At 49.6% G+C, this 23,751-nt stretch overlaps 2 protein-coding genes across 2 annotated transcripts in view; one reads left to right on the forward strand and one right to left on the reverse strand.

The window, feature by feature from the left end:
* Nucleotides 1–21,166, forward strand: part of MAP3K15 (mitogen-activated protein kinase kinase kinase 15) — a 156,556-nt gene extending 135,390 nt beyond the window's left edge. Inside the window, exons 19-29 of the mRNA XM_026451891.2 lie at nucleotides 1,580–1,737; nucleotides 7,124–7,307; nucleotides 8,088–8,247; nucleotides 8,736–8,910; nucleotides 10,042–10,227; nucleotides 10,499–10,604; nucleotides 12,516–12,681; nucleotides 18,882–18,994; nucleotides 20,179–20,279; nucleotides 20,357–20,433; nucleotides 20,937–21,166. Of these exons, the coding sequence (XP_026307676.1) occupies nucleotides 1,580–1,737; nucleotides 7,124–7,307; nucleotides 8,088–8,247; nucleotides 8,736–8,910; nucleotides 10,042–10,227; nucleotides 10,499–10,604; nucleotides 12,516–12,681; nucleotides 18,882–18,994; nucleotides 20,179–20,279; nucleotides 20,357–20,433; nucleotides 20,937–21,021 (1,511 nt within the window). The 3' untranslated portion in view covers nucleotides 21,022–21,166. The remainder of the gene's footprint in view (nucleotides 1–1,579; nucleotides 1,738–7,123; nucleotides 7,308–8,087; nucleotides 8,248–8,735; nucleotides 8,911–10,041; nucleotides 10,228–10,498; nucleotides 10,605–12,515; nucleotides 12,682–18,881; nucleotides 18,995–20,178; nucleotides 20,280–20,356; nucleotides 20,434–20,936) is intronic.
* Nucleotides 21,167–21,963: 797 nt separating this feature from the next.
* PDHA1 (pyruvate dehydrogenase E1 subunit alpha 1) lies at nucleotides 21,964–23,056 on the reverse strand. The gene is made up of 2 exons (XM_026451890.1): nucleotides 22,793–23,056; nucleotides 21,964–22,321 (listed from the first exon to the last, which is right to left on the reverse strand). The coding sequence occupies exons 1-2, from the start codon at nucleotides 23,039–23,041 to the stop codon at nucleotides 22,157–22,159; spliced, it is 414 nt and encodes a 137-aa protein (XP_026307675.1). The 5' UTR covers nucleotides 23,042–23,056; the 3' UTR covers nucleotides 21,964–22,156.
* Nucleotides 23,057–23,751: the final 695 nt, after the last annotated feature.

A 23,751-nucleotide genomic window follows, 5' to 3' on the forward strand; every position in this document is an offset into this window, starting at 1 on the left:
CCACACGTGTCCCCTTTGCACAGGCTGAGTTTTAAGGAAAACAAAGGATGTTATTCACAGGGCCCTTTACTGACCTCCCCTTGTGCTGTCTCCCCTCAACAGCCCTTCAGCTTCCCGCAGCCGCAGCTGATCACCACCTTCCCTGTGGCACACCTCTGGTAGCTCGTGACCCACAAGAGCACGTCCAAAGCCAGAGCCCTGGGCCTGTGCCCTTGCCATAGCCTCCTTAACTCTTCCCACACCCTGCCCTGTGTCAGACATGGCTTGTTCCCTAGACCCGCTATCTATTTCACACCCATGATCCCCTTTGTCCAGCTCTCCGGCCTTCACAGCAGGACCCTGCTTCCCTGACAACCCCGGCTACCAACCCAGCAAAGTCACACTTTACCCAGGCTGCTGCCCACCAAGGCCTGAGCCTGGCAGGGGTGCCAGAACCCAGGCGGGACTCTTCCAGCAGATGACCCTGGGCTGCAGACTCCCCAGCGGCCTGGCTGAAGCCCTCTCTGGGCTGCTCTGCCATCCCAGATTGTCCCCGATTCTGCCTTCCCCTCCGCTCCCAGGTGTTGAACCTGCCGTGTGGTCCGCAGCCGGCCCTGCCCGCCCCGATCCCTCCCGCTTTGTCCTTCAGAGACCTTCTCCCCAATAAATCTCTCGTATGTTTCATCTCGTCTTGGCATTTACTCCTCAGAGACCCAAATGGACACAGCCATAGATTTCCCTGACCCAAACCAGGCAGAGAGTCAAACCCTATTTTATTAATGTTCTTAGAGCCTTCTGTGTATTTCTCTGTCCTAGCACCTACCACATTTTGCCATTACTGCCACCGCTGCCAGCATTCTGTCTGTCTCCTCCACTAGGCAGCTCCCTACCATCAGGCTGTGTTTCTCACGTTCTGGCTTCCCTGTATTTGGCATGTACTAATATGTGCTGACTGAATGGCACCATTTGTCCTTTGAGGGGCCAGGCAGTCCTCTCTCCACGTGGTTAGTATTAAAGGAAGGCATGTTGCATGTCTCTGGTCAAAGAAAGATGCAACCAGGCAGGTGCAGTGGCTCACGCCTATAATCCCAGCACTTTGGGAAGCCAAGGCAGGCACATCACCTGAGGTCAGGAGTTCGAGACCAGCCTGGCCAACATGGTAAAACTTCGTTTCTACTAAAAATACAAAAATTAGCCAGGCATGGTGGTTTGTGCCTCTATTCCCAACTACTTGGGTGGCTGTGGGACATGAGAATCGCTTGAACCCGGGAGGCGGAGTTTGCAGTGAGCCGAGATCATGCCACTGTACTCCAGCCTGGGCGACAGAATGAGACTCTGTCTCAAAAAAAAAAAAAAAAAAAAAAAAATTTATGCATGGGACAAGACTCCCATCTGCCATTCATGAAGCCATTCATTTCAGTTAGTGGTAGGTTTTTTGTTTTGTTTTGGAGACAAGGTCTTGCTATATTGCCCAGGCTGGTCTCCAACACCTGGGCTCAGGTGATCCTCCTGCCTCAGCCTCCGGAGTAGCTGGGACTACAGGCCACTTAGTTTCTGAGCAATATGGTATCCACAGTCTGATTGTTTTTTTTCCAAATAGGCACCCTGCAGTACATGGCACCTGAGATAATTGACCAAGGGCCTCGTGGGTATGGTGCCCCAGCCGATATCTGGTCCCTGGGCTGCACCATCATCGAGATGGCCACCAGCAAGCCTCCATTCCATGAGCTCGGTGAGCCGCAGGCAGCCATGTTCAAAGTAAGTCATGCTTTGTGATTGAGGTTGGGCGTTGTGATTGAGGTTGGGAAGTAGAATTAAAAACAAAGTCTCCTCCCAGTGCAGAAAACCTCTCCACAAAGGTAGGAGAGAAGGAAAGAGTTTTTTATTGAATAAGCATTAAACCAGAATGTGAGATGCGTCACAGGCGATCCGCTGAGACTGCAAAGACGGAAAGCAATCTCACCGCTTCATAGAAGCGAGCAGACACAACCCGTGACATCTGTGTTCTCAAGAGAAACCAGAACCAGTCCTCAAGACAACTTGGTGGCGCCATTTGTCACACAGAGCTCATCTTAGATTCACCTGGTGATTGGGGGAACCATTTGTGTTCACTGTTTGGCTTCATCCAAAGGAAAATATATAGGCCGGGCCTGGTGGCTCACACCTGTAACACCAGCAATTTGGGAGGCCGAGATGGGTAGATCACCTGAGGTCAGGAGTTAGAGACCAGCCTGGGCATCATGGCAAAACCCTGTCTCTAATACAAAACACAAAAATCAGCTGGACATGGTGGTGCACGCCTGTAATCCCAGCTACTTGGGAGGCTGAAATAGGAGAATCGCTTGAACCCGGGAGGCAGAGGTTGCAGTGAGCTGAGAGTGCGAGATCGCACCACTGCAGTCCAGCCTGGGTGACAGAGCGAGACACCGCCTCAAAAAAAAAAAGGAAAACACTAAACTTCTCGTATCTTTAAGACAGTAGGTAGGTAGTTTTGGAGTGAAGCCACCACCACAGTTAAAAACCTACCTTCCTATTTCTGGGGAGAGCAGAGTTATGAAAAAATTAATAAAAGACGGCAAGTTTGAAAAAAAAGAAAAGGAAACTAGCAGATAGAGACCCTGTGTTCTTTGATGATTACATTTCAAAGAGATGGCTTCCAGGTCCTTGCAAAAGACATTTCTGGCAAGAGGCTTATTTAGCTGTTTAAAAGATTCACGTGCAATTTGGAGACAGAAAGAACCTTACAATGATAAGTTCTCTAAAGTCGAGGCTCTAAGAAAGCTGGGTGGGGTGGGGGTGGGGGAGGATCCTTTCCCCTTATTTTCAACAGGGAGAATCCAGGCCCTTAGTTTCCCTTCATGTTTGCTCTTACAGTGGGTAAGACTCAAAGGCCATGTGGCGTCTGTGCCTTTGGGGGACAGGTTTCTGACTGGCTTCTGGAGAGGTGGGAGTTGGGCTGTCAGGTAAATATAGCCCTTATCATCCCAACAACCCTCCCGGAGCTAACAGGAAGGGCAGTCCATGTGCTGTGGCCAGCATAGTGTAGATTGAGCATTGTGGGTGGGGGTTTTTACGGCTGAGCAGCCAAAATTGTGGAAACGGATGTCCTTCCTTGTGGCCTCATGGGAAGCTGATGCCAGGACACCCCTGTGTACCCAAGGTCAGGTGTACAGCTTCTGGCCTCGTGTATACTTAGAAACATGTAAGGGGCTTGATACGGTTTGGCCGTGTCTCTACCCGAATCTCATCTTGAATTGTACTTCCCATAATCCCCACGTGTTGTGGGAGGGACCTGGTGAAGATAATTGAATCATGGGGGCGATTTCCCCCGTCCAGTTCTTGTGATAGTGAGTTCTCACGAGATGTGATGGTTTTATAAGGGCTTCGCCCTTTGCTGGTTCTCATTCTCTCTCCTCCCGCCCTGTGAAGAGGTGCCTTCTGCCGTGAATGTCAATGTCCTGAGGCCTCCCCAGCCACGTGGAACTGAATCAATTAAACCTCTTTATAAATTACCCCCAGTCTCAGGTATTTCTTCATAGCAGCATGAGAACGGACTGATGCAGGGCTCTAGCCCTAGGATGCCGTTTCCAGCACTGACCTTCCATGGAGCACTGGCTTGAGAGACCAGGCTCACAAAAGGACGAATGGCCATTGCTTATGGATGATGAGGCCACAGTGTGTGGACATGGCCCTGATAGAATGCGATTCCAGAGGCCTCTTCCTGGCTTCTCTGCCAAACATGGTGCCTTCATGGCCTGTGTCTGTGCCGGGCTCCCTGCTTGCCTCTTGGGCAGAAGGAACTTGGAGGTGAGAGTATGGGTTTCTGCCGGTTGAGGTGAGGGCAGCACATTCAATGGGTCCCGAGTGCTGCCTGTTTGGGTGCCTTGGCTGCTCTCTTAAGCCTGGCCAGGCCCCTGAAGAAGGTTCTCAGGGCTTCTCGCCCTCCCGTCAGCTGCTTGGGTTCAGAGCCAAGGCCAACACCTTGAGTCGACAAGAGTCTTCTGACACCTGCAATCCCAAGAGGACCCTGAGTGCCTGGGCTGGAAGACGGCGACGATCTTCCTCAGCACTTTGACCCTCTGCGGTGGACCCTGTTGGGGCCATTGTAGATCTAACCTGCCGCTTCCATAGCAGCGTTGGAATAAACAGCAGCGGGTGATGACAAAAACATGAGGCCCACCTGAGAGCCATGACTGGCTGCTTTCTGACCAGCTGACTTCCGGGAAACCAGGGAGAGAGCTGAAGGCTGTGACTGGCTCGATTGCTCAATAGGGCATGAGTGACTCCCTGCCTCCACTTGTTTTTGTTTAGCTAATTCACTGTACTGGAGTGAGTCTTACTCTGTCGCCCAGGCTGGGGTGCAGTGGTGCGATCTTGGCTCACTGCAGCCTCTGCCTCCCGGGTTCAAGGGATTCTCCTGCCTCAGCCTCCCGAGTAGCTGGGATTATAGGCGTGGGCCACAATGCCTGGCTATTTTGTATTTTTAGTAGAGATGGGGTTTCACCATGTTGGCCAGGCTGGTCTGGCAACTCCAGTGATCCACCTGCCTCCGCGTCCCAAAGTGCTGGGATGACAGGCAAGGGCCACCGTGCCCAGCCTGTACAAAGGGTTTGAAAATGTATTGACTTCTTTGGATGGCATATGAAGTCACTTTTCATTGCCAATGAGAAAGTTATTATTAAATAAATAATGGCCCCTGTGTTATTTATTTCTGGGACCCTTCAATCCTTTAGAAAAATTTCAAGAAACTTCTGGGCAGTATCTGAAACACAGGAAACTCTCTTTTCCCCGAAGGGACTGTTGCAGATTTAACTGTGTCACCCAAAAATGATCTATGAAGTCCTAACCCCCAGTACCTCAGAATGTGACCTTCTTTGGAAATAGGGTCGTTACAAAGAAAATCAAATGAAAATGGGGTCTGGAACATGGGCCCTAATCCAGTATGACTGATGTCTTTATACTTTTTTTTCTTTTTCTAATCTTTTTTTTTTTTTTTTTTTAACTAGTCAAGTGAAATAGTGGGAGTGGAGAAGGAACAAAGAAATCTGTAACCGTTTGTCATCAACTAGCTGCAAACACCACTGCACTTGGACCAGCCTGGTGTCTTTTAAAAAGGGGGGGACATTTGAGCCAGGTGCAGTGGCTCACCCCTATAATCCCAGCACTTCGGGAGGCTGATGCAGGAGGATCACTTGAGGCCAGGAGTTCAAGATCCCCTGGGGCAACATAGCAAGACCCCATGTCTACAAAAGATTAAAAAATTAGCCCATTTGGTGGCACACACCTGTGGTCCCAGCTACTCAGGAACCTGAGGCGGGAGGATCCCTTGGGCCCAGGAGTTGGAGGCTGCAGTGAGCTATAATCATGCTACTGTATTCCAGCCTGGGCGAACAAGTGAGACCCTGTCTCAGAAAGTTGGGGGGTGGGGGTGGAGGCTTGAACACACATGCTCAGAAGACAAAGTGCGATTCCCAGGGAAATGCCTCGGGGAGGCAGAGGAGTGAGGGGGGGGGGCATCTAGGGGCCAAGGAGTGCCAGAGACCACCTGAAGACCACGAGAAGCTAGAAGAGGCAAAGGGGGATTCCCTACATGTTTCAGGAGTCCCTGGCCCTGCCAACACTTGGATCTTGAACTTCCGGCCTCCAGGACTGTGAGATAATGAGCTCCTGTTGTTGCAGCCACCCAGTTTGTGGTATTTTGTTACAGTGGCACCAGGAGACCTATATGAGGACCTTTTGGGTCACAGCAAAGCACCCTTAAAGAGGACATCCCGGCCAGGTGTCAGCGTGCTGCCCACATGTGCTGTCTTCTGAGAGCCAGGGGAGAGGCCACCCTTTCCTCTTCATGTTCTTGCCTGAATGTTGGTCTTTGTACCCCTAGCGCCTGTGAGCACTGCCAACTTAACCTCCCTACCGCTCAGGTGAGAGGAGCCACCTGTGAGGCGCCCTGCATTGCAGACCTGGTGGGGGGATTTCACCCAGCATTTAGTGTTCTTCGAATCCGTAACTCCTGAGCTGGGCAGCCTGGCCAGGAGGAGCGGTGCGTTGGAAACAGCACATGGCCGTGGCTGCCAAGTCAAGGGGACATGAAGTCGGGAGGCTCTCCCCTCTACACTGCAGTGGGGCTGGTGGAGGCCGAGCCAGGCCCCAGGAGCTCTGAGGAGCTGGGAATGGGTGAGGACCAAACAGCTTCTGCGCCTGGATTGTTGGGTGGGCTTGGAAAAGACACAGGGTGGACTGCGGAACTGAAGGTGACAACTCCTAAAAAGATGAGAGGGCCACCGTGCCGGGAACAGTATGAATGAGGGGCTGTGTAACATGTCATGGAAGCATGCCCATGTCACAGCAAGATGTGACAGCTCAGAACCAACTCTTGCTTCCCTCCAGGTCACAGGGACAGAGAGCCGTTACTTACCTCTCTGTACGTGGGCGGCCTCGAGGTTTTGTCTGCTTGTGGTTTTGAGCTGGAGGCTGGGAATCTGGGCTGTGGATGCAGAGGGATTGAGAGGTGTTAAAGGCATCTCTTGGGGACCCTGTGCGTCAGGGAACAGGTAACAGATGCCTCTGAGTATCCTTAGAGGACATGCCGCCCTAGGCTGTGGCCCAAGTCCCATCTCAGTTCTCTACTGTTGTGTACCAAACCACCCCAAAATTTCAGAAGCTTAAAGCGATGACTTTTTCTCTTGCCTCTGTGAGCTGACTGTTGGCTCTTCTGTGGGTCTCGCCTGGGCTCCCTCACGTGGTTGCAGCCAAGGTGGTTTGGCTGGAGCAGAGTGGCCTGAGAGGCCCCTCCCTCGTGGCAGTTCCAGCTGGGATGGCTGGGGCGTCCTCTCCACGGGATTGTGCCTCCCGGGCTTCCTCTCTGCCTGGTGTTCTCGGGGCTTTAAGGGGGACTAGCGGAGCCACGAGACCTCTTAAGGCCCAGGCCCCGAAACTCTCACCATGTCACTTGTGTCACCATCTGTTGGTCAAAGTCAAGTCACAAGATGCCGGGGGCAGGGCGGGAAATGGACTCCACCTCGGGGTGGAGGCATGGGTTATGCCCGCCCTGTGCCAGGTGTACAGGAGCTTTGGACTGAGACGTGGATACCCGAATTCACCCAAGGCCTCACTGACGCATCGGTTGCCTCTCCCTTAAACACAGGTGGGCATGTTTAAGATCCACCCTGAGATTCCACAAGCCCTGTCAGCTGCAGCCCGAGCCTTCATTTTATCCTGTTTCGAGCCTGACCCCCACAAACGTGCCACCACCGCTGAGCTACTGAGAGAGGGTTTCTTAAGGCAGGTGAACAAGGGCAAGAAGAACCGAATTGCCTTCAAGCCCTCAGGTGAGGCCTCCCTGGCCAGCTGGGACAGCACCCTGGCCACATGAATGCTGGGCCCCTGGGCTTCTCTGCTGCTCAGGAGGGAGAGTTCTGGCTGTCCAGAGCACTGGGCTGCTCACGTCATGCCCATTTTTGTAAAGAGTGACGGGACCTATGCAGTAGGTTTGGAGGTTGTCAAAATTTAACTAATAAATGCACCTCGATCTCCTGACAGAGGCCCCGGGAGTCTCCGGGTGGCTGGACTGCCCTCTGCTGGAAGTTGTTCCTTCAGGATTGGGGAGAGTGGGGCGGCAGGAGGTCCCCCAGCTGGGGTTCTTTGTCTTCCCCACGTGCAGAGCCTGGGGCTTCACTTTTGGATCCTGGCTTGTCATCATGTGCCAACCCTGACCTTGATTAAAGGATGTGTCAGGGAGGTTTGCCTGAGGTGGCGGCTGTCCTGCAGGCCACCGAAGTCCAGTGACACCTTCTGGGGCAGTCAGTCCTAACTGGCAGTGATGTAAGAGTGGCCCCTGAAAAGGAAGCGGTTTGTCCTCTTTTCCCTGGTACCGATCAGGGTCAGAAGCCACCACAGAGTGACTCAGCCACTTGCTGCATGACGGACCCCCGACTGCAGGCATCGGAGTAGAAATACCGCACCTGGGGCCCATACCCCGCCCGACCCACATTTCGCCAGGATCCTAGGTGCCTGGGCAATGCACCTGGGCTTGAGGGGCTGCCGGGGACTCAGCCCTACCCCGTCCCTCTCTGAGTCTCCCCATTCGGTGTCTGGCTGTCCCCCTACAGAAGGTCCCCGGGGTGTCGTCCTGGCCCTGCCCACACAGGGGGAGCCCATGGCCACCAGCAGCAGTGAGCACAGCTCCGTCTCCCCGGACTCCGACGCCCAGCCTGACGCGCTCTTTGAGAGGACCCGGACGCCCAGGCACCAGCCTGGCCACCTTCTCAGGTACACCCGCATCCTGTCCCTCCGCTGCTGGCCCCAAAGGGTGCTGGCAGTCCTCTGCCACAAGGCACCTCCCTGGTCCCAACCAGATGGCCACTGAGGGGTTTTGCTTCCCTTCTGCAGAGCAGTAGGGCGGCTGGGCGGTCCCATCCTGGTTTTCCTTCCTCTCTCTTCCTCCCCCCGCCCCGCCCCCCCCACCCCTCCTCCCCCCCCTCTCCTCCTGCGCTTGCCCCCTTCCCTCCCTCCCTCCTCCCCCTCTCCTGGGAGGCTCCTTTATCCCGCCTCCCCCTCCTTCTGTTCCCCCTGCTGTGGGGGTTGACAGAACGCTGCATGTCTGTCCTTCCTCTGACAATTTCATCTTCTTGAGCACAGGGACTGCATCGCCGTTACCTCTCAGCCCTCCTCCAGGGCGCCCTAATGTGACACACTCCCGGGGGACAGTGCCCCGGCACGCACAGAGATTGTCACACGTGTTTGGTGTTTGTCCACAGTGTTCCAGACGAAAGCTCAGCCTTGGAAGACCGCGGCTTGGCCTCATCCCCGGAGGACAGGGACCCAGGCCTCTTCCTGCTACGCAAGGACAGTGAGCGCCGTGCCATCCTGTACAAAATCCTCTGGGAGGAGCAGAACCAGGTGGCTTCCAACCTGCAGGAGTGCGTGGCCCAGGTACTTGCCCGGGGGAGGGCACCGACTCTTCCCGCCGCCTCTGCCCAAGTCCCAGTCCCCAGACAGGTCCAGTCAGGGACCTCGGTTCCTGCCGCCCTGGAACATCTGCAGAGTTACAGTGATCGCTGTAAACGTTTCCCTAATGTTCTTCCCTTCCCCAACAAAACAAAAGAAAATACAAAGAAGAAAGCTCTGCCGAAACGTGGATTTGCAGATACCGCAGTGATTCTAGGCATTGGTGGGGCGGTGCTGCCACCTGGTGAAAAGCAGCCAGATTGTAGCAGAAAGCCCGAAGCACTTTCTCTGGCCTCTCTCATGATCCGGTTTTGAGTCCTGGAGTTAATCCCCAACTGTGGGACATCCTAGAGCTGCCCTCAGAAGCGGGGAGAACAGCCACCTTGGGGAGAGTGGTTATGGGTGAAAATATCTGATTTTGAACTAGGGCGCAGGACTGGCACACCGATCCCCCTCCCTTATTTCAGTTTATTATTATTGTTTTGTAATCTTTATTATTTTTTTTAGACAGTCTCACTGTCGCCCAGGCTGGAGTGCAGCGGTGTGGTCTTGGCTCACTGCAACCTCCACCTCCTAGGTTCAAGTGAATCTGCTGCCTCAGCCTTCCGAGTAGATGGGATTACATGGTGCCCGCCACCACACCCAGCTAATTTCTGTATTTTTAGTAGAGATGGGGTTTCGCCTTGTTGGCCAGGCTGGTCTCGAACTCCTGACCTCAGGAGATCCGCCTGCCTAGACTTCCCAAAGTGCTGGGATTACAGGTGTGAACCACCACGCCTGGGCCCCCTCCCTTATTTCGGATGGAAAAGGGCCTTTTAGCAAAAGGCCGCTGCTCCGCTCTGAACTATGTCTATGGCCTTGATGGGGGCTCTTACAAGGGGTTAAACAGGAGGCCATTCGCAGAGGGGCTCAGCTGTGCACCCACCAGGGAGAAGAGGCCAGAACCCTGACAGGAAGGTTATGGAGGGAATTCCAGGAACCAACAGAGACCCCTTCTTCCCTGGGAGTTCCACAAGTTTCTTAGCAAGTGGACCATCTTGCTTCCCCCAGTATGTTCTGAATTCTCGCTTTCTCAATCCGACTTACTCAGTGAAAGTGATGTGTGTGTGTTGTCAGAGTTCCGAAGAGTTGCATCTCTCAGTTGGCCACATCAAGCAAATCATTGGGATCCTGAGGGACTTCATCCGCTCCCCAGAGCACCGGGTGATGGCAACCACGATATCAAAGCTTAAGGTGGACCTGGACTTTGACAGCTCGTCCATCAGTCAGATTCACCTGGTGCTGTTCGGATTTCAGGATGCCGTAAGTGCTCCGTCTGGCCCTAGGGAACACACCAGATCGTGGAATTCAGTTACCATTTCCTCCATAGCCCCCATCTCTTCTTAACTGTGTGCACCCGAATCCTGAGCTTCAGCAGCTCCTCCTAAACAGTGAAGTCCAGGAAGTGGCATCCGGGTGAACTGGCCAATTGCATGCGGCCCTCAAGACGATGAGTATAGATTGTCATGATTCTCCGTGCGATGCACTAGAAATCTGGATTTTTGTGATTTTTTTTTTTTTTTCGTTTTTTTAGGTAAATAAAATTTTGAGGAACCACTTAATTAGGCCCCACTGGATGTTCGCGATGGACAACATCATCCGCCGAGCGGTGCAGGCCGCGGTCACCATTCTCATCCCAGGTGAGCGCCCCTTTTGTGGTCAAGGTCAGCTTTAGGCCATGAAAAGATAAGAAGTATCCTCTTCATCCAACAGTTTTTGCTTTTCTCTTTTCCATCTTGGTTATCTACTTCCTTGCAATTAAATGCATGTTGTCATAGACCTCTTGCAGGGCTGATTCTGCGGTTCTGAGAGCATCTCATGGTGCTGTATTTACATGTCCCTGAAGTATAATGAAGGTGACTGCACATAGACTAAACTCACGATCTCAAAAGGGAGCATGGGGCCGGGCGTGGTGGCTCACGCCTGTAATCCCAGCACTTTGGGAGGACAAGGTGGGCAGATCAGCTGAGGTCGGGAGTTCGAGACCAGCCTGGCCAACATGGTGAAACCCCGTCTCTACTAAAAATACCAAAAAATGAGCCAGGCTTGGTGGCACGTGCCTGTAATCTCAGCTACTCGGAGGCTGAGACAGGAAGATCGCTTGAACCTAGGTGGTGGAGGTTGCAGTAAGCCGAGATCACGCCACTGCCCTCCAGCCTGGGCAACAGAGTGAGATTCCATCTCAATAAAAATAAATAAAGTAAAATTAAAAGGGAGCATGGGGCCAGAGAGGAAGGATCCTCCAGTCCCCTGGTATCCCCCTCACTGTGCACTGAGGAATGCCTCCTGGGTAATTGACAATACAGTGGCTCAGATTCCTCTCTCCGAATCATCACATAGTAGTCACAGAAATCTTTGGTTTTTGTCGATTTCCTTTTTGAAATGTTACCAAAGTTGATTCTCCTTCTCTGGCAACTTCTTCCTGCTAAGGGAGGCTTTACAGCCTATTCTGCTGCCATCACGGTTTCCCCCTTTCCTTCGGCCGCCTGCTGATCGGCTCTGGCTCACCCTCCTGAATGCACTGTGTAGCCCAGGCTCGGCTGCGGGAGGGGCTTGGGAAACCCCAGTGCTTAATTCCTCTCCCACTCCAAGCAGACATCTTCTGTAGTAAAATGGCACAGGCTTGGGTGGCAGTCTGGCTGTACCTATTTCTTTTTTTCTTTCTTTCTTTTTTTTTTTTTTTTCTGAGACAGTCTTGCTCTGTCACTCAGGCTGGAGTGCAGTGGCGCAATCTCAGCTCACTGCAGCCTCCACCTCCTGGGTTCAAGTGATTCTTGTGCCTCAGCCTTCCGAGTAGCTGGGATTACAGGGGTACGCACCACCACGCCCAGCTAATTTATTAATTAATTTATTATTATTACTTTACACGGAGTCTTGCTCTGTCACCAGGCTGGAGTGCAGTGACGTGATCTCGCCTCACTGCAATCTCAATCTCCCAGGTTCAAGCAATTCTCCTGCCTCAGCCTCCCGAGTAGCTGGGGCTACAGGTGTGCGCCACCACACCCAGCCAATTTTTCTAGTAGAGACGGGGTTTCACCACGTTGGCCAGGATGGTCTTGATCTCTTGACCTTGTGATCTGCCCGCCTCAGCCTCCCAAAGTGCTGGGATTACAGGCATGAGCCACTGCACCTGGCCCCGGCTAATTTTTGTGTATATTTTTTAGTAGAGATGTGGTTTCACCATGTTGACCAGGCTGGTCTCGAACTCCTGACCTCAAGTCATCTGCCTGCCTCAGCCTCCCAAAGTGCTGGGATTGCAGGCGTGAGCCACCGCGCCTGGCCTGGTTGTACCCTTTGAATGCTGGCCTTGGCTCGCTTTATATCCTTAAGCCTCAATTTCTTCCTCTGGAAACTGGCGTGATCAGCTTTACGCTGCAGAGAACCAAATAGAACAGTCTCCTCTCCATTTGTAAAGTCAGCAGTCCCCTAATGGAGCATGGCACGGGCCGGGCCAGCTTCCAGACACCCCGGTTTGCTGACCTGGGTGTCTGTGACCCCAGGCCCTACTGGCCTGGTTTGCTCACCATGGTCATGTCTTGTGTGATTTGCAGAGCTCCAAGTCCACTTCGAGCCTACCTGTGAGACTGAAGGGATCGATAAGGACATGGATGAAGCGGAAGAGGGCTATGCCCCAGCGGCCAGACCTGGCCCAGAGGCTCAGCCCCACCAGCAGCACCTGAGCCTCCAGCTGGGTGAGCTCAGGCAGGAGACCAACAGGTGAGGAGCTTCTGGGCCCTCTGGGAGCAGGGGCTGGGACAGCGGCCTGAGCCACCAAGATGCTGATGAATTGGTTTGGTTGTTGAGTGTCTCACCCAGGTCTTAGGAAAAAGCAGCTTCATCATCCACGAACTGGGCAAGGGCGTATTCCCAGCCTCAATTGAGGGACTAGAGGAATGCCTTCCTTTAAAAAAAAAAAAAAAAAAAAAAAAAAATTAAGAATCAGTGGTATAGTACCCTGCCCCAGGCCACACAGAAATTACTCATACTAAAGGCAGCAGCATCTCTGAATTCTTTCTCTGTGTCTTTTCACCAAGACGGGGCCCCAAGACGGGGCCCCTGGCGTGGTGTGTGGGTCTCGCAGGTTCAGCAGCCTGCCCCTGCAGAAGTCGCGGGATTTGGGGGTTGGTTAGCACTTCGTCAGTGGGTGCACATCCCATAATCCTAACCCTGAGGAAGTTTGCCCTGTTGTCATTTCTTCCATGTGATTTGTCATGATCCCTAGACGGGCATTAGTGGACTACCTTCCCAACCAGGGAACCCTGGCATCACCATCATATTCCTCCAATGCACTGGTCTGTTTTGTTCACTTCCTGGCACATAGTAGGTGCTTAATAAATATTTGTGAAATGGACGGGCATGGTGGCTCACGCCTGTAATCCCAACACTTTGAGAGGCCGAGGTGAGTGGATCACTTAAGGTCAGGAGTTTGAGACCAGCCTGGCCAACATGGTGAAACCCCATCTCTACTAAAATTACAAAATTAGGCAGGCATGGTGGGGCACGCCTGTAATCTCACCTGCTTGGGAAGCTGAGGCAGGAGAATCGATTGAACCTGGGAGGCAGGGTTGCAGTGAGCTGAGATTGTGCCATTGCACTCCAGCCTGGGCAACAAGAGAGGAACTCCGTCTCAAAAAAAAAAAAAGAAAGGAAGAAATATTTGTGAAATGAATAAAATTATTCCTGTTTGCTCTGGGAAGTCACATTATCAGCTGCGTGATTTGGTTTTTAAAAGTAATCCATAGTTGGCCCGGTATGGTGGCTCACGCCTGTAATCCCAGCACTTTGGGAGGCCAAGGCGGGCGGATCACAAGGTCAGGAGTTTGAGACCAGCCTGGCCAGTATGGTGAAACCCTGTCTCTACTAAAAATAGAAAAATTTACCAGGCGTGGTGGCACGTGCCTGTAATCCCAGCTACTTGGGAGGCTGAGGCAGGAGAATCACTTTGAACCCAGGTGGCAGAGGTCGCAGTGAGCCGAGATCATGCCACTGCACTCCAGCCTGGGTAACATAGTGAGACGCCGTCTCAAAAAAAAAAAAAAAAAAAAGTAATCTGTAGTTACAGCAAATGAGTTGGTATTCGTTCCAAATGACGCTTTGTTGCTGTGTGATCGCTGGCGAGTTATGCTAATGACTATTTAACCGGGAGATAAGGGGGGCAGCTACGTAGTTTGGATGAAAAGTTGTGTATGCTGTCAGGGATCTCTCAAATTCAATCTTAGATCATCTAATCATTTCTTTTTTAAAAAGACCCAGAGTTTTAGTTAAATGGTAGTGGTGGCAACATTTTGAAAGTTTTAAAAATATCACAAATATTAAAGTTGGTAATAATACTTAGCATTTCTTTAATATTTTTTCCCAATAAGATTTTTTTTTTAAGTTCAGGAGTATAAGTGCAGGTTTGTTACATAGGTAAACTTGCGTCACGGGGGGGTTGTTTTACAGATGGTTTCATCACCCAGGTGTTAAGCCTAGTACTCATTCGTTGCTTTTCCTGATCCTCTCCCTCCTCCTACCCTCCACCTTCTGATAGGCCCCAGTGTGTGGTGTTCCCCTCTGTGTGTCCACATGTTCTCATCATTTAGCTCCCACGGCATGTGGTATTTGGTTTTTTGTTCCTGCATTTGTTTGCTAAGGATAGTGGCCTCCAGCTCCATTCATGTCCCTGCAAAGGACATGATCTCGTTCCTTTTTTATGGCTGCATAGTATTCCATGGTGTGTATGTACCACATTTTCTTTGTTATTGATGGACATTTAGGATGATTCCATGTCTTTGCTATTGTGAATGGTGCTGCAGCGAACATACATGTGCATGTATCTTTATAATAGAACTATTTATATTCCTTTGGGTATATATCCAGTAATGGGGTTGCTGGGTCGCCCAATAAGATTTATAATCACCAAATTCATAAAATGATTATATATGGGTTTGAAGGTTATTCCTCTCCAATGTCGATAGTCATTGTGTTATTTTCCAGTCTCAGTGGAATGAGGAATTGGTTAGACAGCAGCCAGTCTGTGAATGGCATTGACATGAACTACACATTCCTGCAGCATAAGGTGCCTGTCCTTGTGTGTGTTAGTCTGTTTTCACGCTGCTGATACATACCTGAAACTGGGCAATTTATAAGAAAAAGAGGTTTAACGGACTTACAGTTCCACGTGGCTGGGGAGGCCTCACAATCATGGCAGAAGGTAAAAGGCACGTCTTACACGGCAGCAGACAGGAGAGAATGAGAGAGCCAGGTGGAAGGGGTTTTCCCTTATAAAACCATTAGATCTCATGAGACTTATTCAATACCATGAGAACAGTATGGGGGAAACCACCCCCGTGATTCAGTTATCTCCCACTGGGTCCCTCCCACAACACAAGGGAATTATGGGAGCTACAATTCAAGATGAGATTTGGGTGGGGACACAGGCAAACCATATCACTGTAGTATGAAGTGCCTTGGCTGTGTGGCAGTTGGGCAGAGCTGAAGGAAGATGACACCTCTTGGAAAGGATGATGTGTCTGTCCTGATGAATGAGTCCTGAGAGCCCTTCCCACTGGATACAGGCATGAGCTTGTGTTGTTTCCTTCACTAATGTAAAAGGGGGACTACTAGAGAGACCAGGATGAAGGCAGGCAGGGGAGGGCTTGGAGAGGACTTCTAATTTGCTGAGCATCAATATTTCCTGTTTGCTGTTGTGCTGGGGCAGAAGTGTTCTCCTCTCCCCACCTCACTTTGCCACCAAATAATCCGGGAGTTCCTGTGTTCTAATCTCTCTACTGTTGCAGTGACTTCTCGTGGCAACTTCAGTAATTACCTGAAGTCTTTTTATTGATTGATTGATTGAGATGGAGTCTTGCTCTGTTGTCCAGCCTGGAGTGCAGTGGCGCAATCTTGGCTCACTGCAGCCTCTGCCTCCTGGGTTCAGGCAACTCTCCTGCCTCAGCCTCCTGAGTACCTGGGACCACAGGCACGTACCATCACACCCGGCTAATTTTTGTATTTTTAGTAGAGATGGGGTTTCACCATATTGGCCAGGCCAGTCTCAAACTCCTGACCTCAGGTGATCTGCCTACCTCGGCCTCCCAAAGTTCTGGGATGACAGGTGTGAGCCACCACACCCAGCCACCTTCAGTAATTTCAATAAAGCTTAGTTCTGTATTCCCAAGTTCACCAGCATGGATCATATAAATGAATTAAAGGAACACACAGGTAAGAAACAAATTCCATGTACTAGGTATGTGAGCAAACAACAAAAGTGTGGGGGGCAAGGCCCTTGGCCCCTGGAGGTTTGCTGAAAATCACCTGCATGAGGCTGATTAATTAGAGAAAAGGCATGTAAATGTATTTAACATGTATACACGGGAGCCTTCAGCATGAAGACCCAAAGATCCAGGGGGAAATTGTCCATTTTTATTTTATGCTTGGGCTTAACAAAGTATGGAGAGCTGTGGAGAAACAGGGATAAAAAGGGCCTGATCGAATGCTGATAGACTGGGGAAACCCAGCAAGGCCTGTCTGTCTAGATCCTTCTTGGCCTCTCTGAGCAGCATTCCTTTCTCCTGGATGTGGGGCAGGACCCTCTGGAATGGGGGTCTTATGACCTACAAACAAAATAGATCGAATAACCTTTTTTTTTTTTTTTTTTTTTTTTTGAGATGGAGTCTGGCTCTGTTGCCCAGGCTGGAGTGCAGTGGCGCAATCACTGCAAGCTCCGCCTCCCGGGTTCACGCCATTCTCCTGCCTCAGCCTCCCGAGTAGCTGGGATTACAGGCGCCCATCACCACGCCCGGCTAATTTTTGTATTTTTAGTAGAGACGGGATTTTACCATGTTGGCCAGGCTGGTCTCGAACTCCTGACCTCAGGTGATCCTCCCACCTCAGCCTGCGGCCAGCCTGAAGAATATTTTTTTTTTTTTGAGACGGAGTTTCACTCTTGTTGCCCAGGCTGGAGTGCAGTGGCACAATCTTGGCTCACTTGAACCTCCACCTCCCAGGTTCAAGAGATTCTCCTGCCTCAGCCTCCCAAGTAGCGGGCGCCACCATGCCCAGCTAATTTTGTATTTTTAGTAGAGACGGTTTCTCCATGTTAGGCTGGTCTTGAACTCCCGACCTCAGGTGATCCGCCCGCCCAAGCCTCCCAAAGTGCTGGGATTACAGGCGTGAGCCACCACGTCGGGCCAAGAATTTCTTTATAACCAATTTTTACACAGAAAAGCGGAGGGAAAGTTAAGAGTCATATTTTTAGGTTTTGTGGCTGGCTTTGGGGAGAAGGAGTTCTGGTTTCTATGCCCTGCTTTGGGGAAGAGGGATTCTATGGTGCCTCCAGGACAATGGACCGAGAGAGGGAGGCAGGAGAAGGTCAGAGGAAAACTTTTGCATCTGAGGCTGCTGCTGCTGAGGCCATTTGGGGGTACTGTTTTCTGAGCCCCAACAGAAGCTAGACACAGTTCCAGTCTGTCAGCCCTTTCTCCCAAGGCATGCTATGCCTGAGCTGGCATGTGGGGACTCGGAAGTTTGAGGCACAGTTGTGCCAAGTCCTGTCTGATCCCAGAGAGCCCATGAGCAAGACTGGGTTTCAGGAGGCGGTCCTATGGGAAGAGCCCAGCCTGTGGACTCTGGGCGTTACTTAACTCCTCTGCCTCAGTTACCTCAGCTGCTTCCTAGAAGTGCCGCAAGGCTTCAGTGACTGAATTCATGCAGTGTTTGGCACAGTCCTGGATTCCGGGTAGGAAGTGCTTGCTGGATGTTGGCGGGAGCCATCCTCCCCACTGGCCGAGCAGCATCTCTCACTGTCCGTGCTCTGCCCCATTAGAAGCAGGGGCTTCTGGCTGGGTGTGGTGGCTCACGTCTGTAATCCCAACACGTTGGGAGGCCGAGGCAGGTGGATCATCTGAGGTCAGGAGTTCGAGACCAGCCTGGCCAATATGGTGAAACCCCATCTCTACTAGAAATACAAAAATTAACCAGGCATGGTGGCACGTGCCTGTAGTCCCAGCTACTCAGGAGGCTGAGGCAGAAGAACCGCCTGAACCCGGGAGGCGGAGCTTGCAGTGAGCCGAGATTGCGCCACTGCACTCCAGCCTGGGCGACAGAGTGAGACTCTGTCTCAAAAAAAGAAAAACAAACAAAAAAAAAAAAACAAAAAAAAACCAGGGGCTTCTGTCCTCATGGTTTAGTCCCTGTGTGAGGAGGAAAGAACCTTACCATTCTCTTCTAGTTTCAGCTGCCTTATCCCAGGTTTAAATAATCACATCGTCCTTCTGGCTGAGTTCTGATCAACATCGGGATCTTTTGGTTCATGATATATTTTTGAGACAAAACTGCCTGAGTGCGTGCGTTCAGGCTACTGTAACAAAACACTAGAGACCAGGCAGCTTATAAACAACAGAAATGTGTTTCTCACAGTTCTGGAGACTGGAAGTCCAAGATCGAGGTGCCAGCAGATTCCATGGCCAGTGGAATCTGGTTTCCCCGTTCACAGATGGCCATCTTCTCACTGTGTGTCCTCACGTAGTGGAAGGGATGAGGGAGCCTCTGGGGTCTCCTTTCACAAGGACACTCCTCTCACCTCACCTCTCAAAGCTCCATCTCCTAACATCATCACCTTGTGGGTTAGGATATCAACGTATGAACTTGGGGCGGGTGAGGGGCACACATTGAGTCCATTGCAAAAATATACCCAAGCTGTGAGCACTGGCCTTTGTTGTCGAGGGGAGGAAAACACAAGGAAGGTTCCCCTCCGCAGACTGACGTCTGAGTCACGGAACCTGAAGAAACACATGTGCTTCCCTCTCTAGGCTGACTCTTAGACTTGTCCCATTTTCCATTTTTTTCAATCTCTAACGTATGCACGACAGATGCCTGAGTTAAATTGAATGGTGTTGAATGCTCTCTGGATAATGGCTTTTTTTTTTTTTAACCAGACTTTTGGAACACCTGGTTGAAAAAGAGAGAGAGTACCAGAATCTTCTGCGGCAAACTCTAGAACAGAAAACTCAAGAATTGTATCACCTTCAGTTAAAATTAAAATCAAATTGTGAGTCGTTTTCCACTTGTTCTTAGGTGTGTTTGTGGGAAGAGATAGACTTTAAAATCTAGCTAATATTCTAGTTAGCTTTGAAGAAACGATGAGGTTATCATCTTCTGTTAACCCAGGACTCCAGTAGATTCTAGACTACTTCTCAATCATAAAAAGGAACTACTGATACATTCAACGACATAGCTGCGTTATAAATGCAGTATGCTAAGTGAAAGAGCTAGATTCACAGCCAGGCACGGTGGCTCGTGCCTGTAATCCCGGCACTCTGGGAGGCTGAGGCTAGCAGATCACTGGAGCCCAGGAGTTCAAGACCAGCCTGGTCAACATGGCAAAACCCCATTCCTACAAAAAAAAATAGAAAAAAACCAGCTGGGCTTGGTGGATGGGTGCCTGTAGTCCTAGCTACTCAGGAGGCTGAGGTGGGAGGATCACCTGAGCCCAGGAGGTCGAGGCTGCAATGAGCCAAGGTCATGCCACTGCACTCTGGCCTGGGTGACAGTGAGACCCTGTCTCCAAAAAAAAAAAAAAAAAAAAAAAAAAAAGATTCACATACCATGATTCCTTTTCCTCCAGAAAAGGCAGAACTACAGGGACAGAATCCGAATGGGGAGGTGAGGGGACTGATTGTAAAAGGGCACATGAGGACTTCTGGGAGTGAGTCACTTCTGTATCTATGCTGCCACCTTCAGAGCATATTGGATACCTAAAAAGGGTAGTTTACTGCATAAGTAAATAAGTATGTCTCTGTCAACCCGACATTCGTTTTGGGCCACTTAGAAATGAGCTCCAGAGCTACCTCTTGGAATGTGGACTAGATAAGCTCTGATGTAAAACCTCAACACTAAAACCTATTTCTTTGTAGGATTTCCAACGCAGTTAGGGATGTGATTCCTAAGGAAAGGCATGTGAAAGATGTGGGGGTAAGCATTTAAAGTGGTAGACCTAACATGTCAAATTCCAAACTAACTGAAGGTATCCTAGATGAGGAGGCTTCTCTTTAGAAAGTGAAATCTCAGAATTATGAATTGTGTAATACGTACTAGAGTGGCTGAGTGATACAGGGCCAATTCACCTCTTTTTCACATTATATTTACATTCTGGAATCATTTATTAATCCAGCTGGTTACTTTTGAAGAATTTTATGGTTAGACTAATAGATAACAAATTGCCAATCGTTACAGGTATTACAGAGAACCCAGCAGGCCCCTATGGGCAGAGAACAGATAAAGAGCTTATAGACTGGTTGCGGCTGCAAGGAGCCGATGCAAAGACAATTGAAAAGGTAAATTTACAACAAAGAAATTCTTATGCTGTTATTACACAGCGGCTCAGCTCTTAAGGATTTGATCTTTGTTTCAGATTGTTGAAGAGGGTTATACACTTTCTGATATTCTTAATGAGATCACTAAGGAAGATCTAAGATACCTTCGACTACGGTAAGAGCCTCAAAACAGTTTGTAAAAGAGAACACGACTTTTTATGTTTGAATATGCTTAAAGTAGAAAACAGAGGGCTGGGTCTCCCCCCAAACTCTGGAGTTCTGCTAGGTTCAAGCTGGGAAAAAGCCAAGGCATGGCAGAAACTGAAAGCCAGGCAGAAGTCAGAAATAGGAAGGTGACAGAGAAGAGCTGGCCAATTTCCTACCATTAATGCCTGGCTGGGAGTGGGGGAAGGCACACAGCAAGCGTGCCCGCATGCTGGACCCACCCCCTTCTTTAAACTGCAACCTGCCTTCTTGTTCCTGAGTCATTTGAAATAGCCAGCTCTCTGCAGGTACGTACCTCTAAGGCCATGTCCTACCACTGCTGGGACACGAGCGTCACCTCCATATGTGAAGAGAATGTTTTTCTTTTCATTAGGGTTTTAAGTTGGGGACTGCATTTTTAAGCTCTGTTGGCTTGAAGCTCTGACTCTGAAGACAGCTCTGTTTGTTTCTTAGGGGTGGTCTCCTCTGCAGGCTCTGGAGTGCGGTCTCCCAGTACAGAAGGGCTCAGGAGGCCTCAGAAACCAAAGACGAGGCTTGATACCAATCAGCTAAGCTGGAGCAGAGTGTGCCACCATGCTACATGTTTTGTTAAAGCTTCTGTTAGTGTACACACGAATTCCGCTGTGTTTACGTATTTAAAAATGCCATTGTTCAATTAATAGTTTAAGAACTTAAGTTTTAAACACTGTCCTGAGTTTCTTTTGAAACCTATTATTTATACATAGAACTGTGTGTATTGTGAAAACAGTGAGCCTTGGTTTTGACCTCCTGGAATATTAGGAAATTCACCTGTAGTCCCAGCTATGCAGGAGGCTGAGGTGGGAGGACTGCTTGAGCCCAGGAGATGGAGGCTGCAGTGAGCTGTGATCACGCCACTGCACTCCAGCCTGGGTGACAGAGCCAGACCCTGTCTCCCAAAAAAACAAAACAAAACAAACAAAAAAAACACACACCCTTTAGTACTTGCTGGAATGGTGAAACAAGGGGTGTTTAACATGGAAGCTGGGACACTGCTTCAGAACTGGTATGGTACTTAAAGTTGAGAAACACAAAATTGATACGAATGTGCCTTGTAGTTAATGTTTGATATGAACAGAAAATAGCTTCATATTTATACTGAATGTGTAAGTAGAGAAAACTAAGTTATGTGGCCTTTGGAATGATTACAAAAGAGTCTTATTTTAAAATGGAACTGAACTGTCCTCCTGCCTGATAATAAATATTGTGTCTTAGAGAGAAATGATGGTCAGTGCAAACAAACAGGCTGTAGCACCAACGCTGCTCAGAGCGGGTGCTACGGCAGAACACTGTGGGCTGTTACCACAAGCATGCCTGTGAGGGGCCCTGTGATAATGGTCTCCCCTCCTCCCAAAAAGGTGTATGGGGATGGAGGGCAACAGACACACAAGGTATTGTTCTTCCTTTTCATAAAATTAGAGTATTTGTTCAAAGTACACAACTATTTTAAGTCAAAAATAATATCTTTAAGCACTCAATAATTCATCTTTTAATGCAACAATGTACAGAGTGCATGCAATTACTACCTGCTCAGTCTACACACTTAAGTCTTAATGGAAGTTTACAAGAATTTCATTGACTGGATTTTCTTCCTCCTTAACCAAGTTGAGAACACTGGTAGCCCCCTGAAGGTATAACCTCCCCTTCAAGTCCCCTTAACTGACTGACTTAAACTTGATCCACTGATTGGCACCACGAACTTCGAAAGGTGGGTCGCTGGAGTAGATGTGGTAGCCCAGCTCCTCCAAAGGTGGCTCAGGATCGGCCGTGGCAAACTGGGCAGCATCCTCAATCTCCTTCCTCACTTCCACATCAATTTCCTAAAAATTAGGTAACAGTGTAAAGTTTTTGAATGAAACAGCAGTTTTTAGGTACCAACCAGAGTTCTACGGAGGACCTGTCGCTGGTGTAACTCTAACTACAAGTATGAACAGTTGCTAATTCAGAGGATTTTGGAATACAGATTTCTAGGGTGTATTTTTTTTATGAATTAATCCACAGTACACTTTTAGGAAAAAAAAATTATGCTACTGTGGGGGCTTTGCCACTGTGATGGTGGTCAACAGTCCACCAAAATCTGAAGAGTAATACAATTTTGAATAGAGGAAACTAAAGGAAAAGCCCCCCACCCTGAGGGGCTTCGGAATTATTTATGCCCCGGCACATCACTTTCTGGGCTTGGAGAAACCCACACAAACGCTGTGGCCACCCACAGCGTTTCTGTGGGGGGCAAAAAAAAAAAAAAAAAAAAAAAAGCCAACCTTCAAACCACCACGAACAAGTGACTGTACCTTTAGTTCTTCCACACTGGCAAGATTGCTGTTCACCATCCTGTCCTTGAGAAGCATAATAGGGTCACTCTTACTTCTTACTTCCTGAATTTCTTCTCGTGTACGGTAACTATGGGGAGGGAAAAGTAGTAATTGATCAGTAAGAACAGTTCCAGTAGAGCAAGGACAGAGTGATGAAATATGATATGGGGTTGGATTGTCCCAATTAGGTGAAATACAGAAGTGTGTTTTTGAAACAAAGGGGCACATCAATGCCTATGTCACTATAGGAGTGGCAGAGTTATACTTTCAACACAGCCTAACATTTTGTAAGAACTGCTGTCTTCTAGAAAACCGTACACTGGTAAGTCACATGGCTTCCCTGGTATTCCGACAATAGAGGCCAAGTTTTTGCTTGCTGCTTTCTCTTGGACATAAGGGTCTAAAGAAGTGTCACTCATCCCCCCCATTTGGGTTCCTGTATACTACATGGGAGGGGACAGCAGAGATGCTGTGTGTGGTGATGACAGATTTTAAGAGCACCAAGCAGGAAATCCACGTGCCTTGCCTTTCTCCCTTAAGTTCCCCCTAAAGAAGCATAGCCAGCAAAACCGATGTATCTTATGCCTACATCATTTGAAGTAACACCAGAAAGATTCTACCATTTTCAACAACAGATTTACACAAAGTGGATCTATTCCATATACTGTGCTGTCTACATGATTTTCCCTTAGAAATCCACTCTACAAAGGCTTATTTATTCAACTGTGTCAACCCTGGGATTCCAGAATTACAGGCCAGAGTTAAGCAAGAAAGTAAAATTCATGCCTTATCTAGTGAAACCTAGCTTTTTTGATTGATGTATTTGAACGGATTGAACACCTAGTTACCCTTAGCTCTATACCAGACACAAGAACATCTCCAAATTCTGATCCTCTTCAGGTGGAGTATGCCATGCATGGACTTGGGGTAATGCCTAC

Source organism: Piliocolobus tephrosceles, chromosome Y (assembly GCF_002776525.5).
Source record: "Piliocolobus tephrosceles isolate RC106 chromosome Y, ASM277652v3, whole genome shotgun sequence".
Lineage (NCBI taxonomy): Eukaryota > Metazoa > Chordata > Mammalia > Primates > Cercopithecidae > Piliocolobus > Piliocolobus tephrosceles.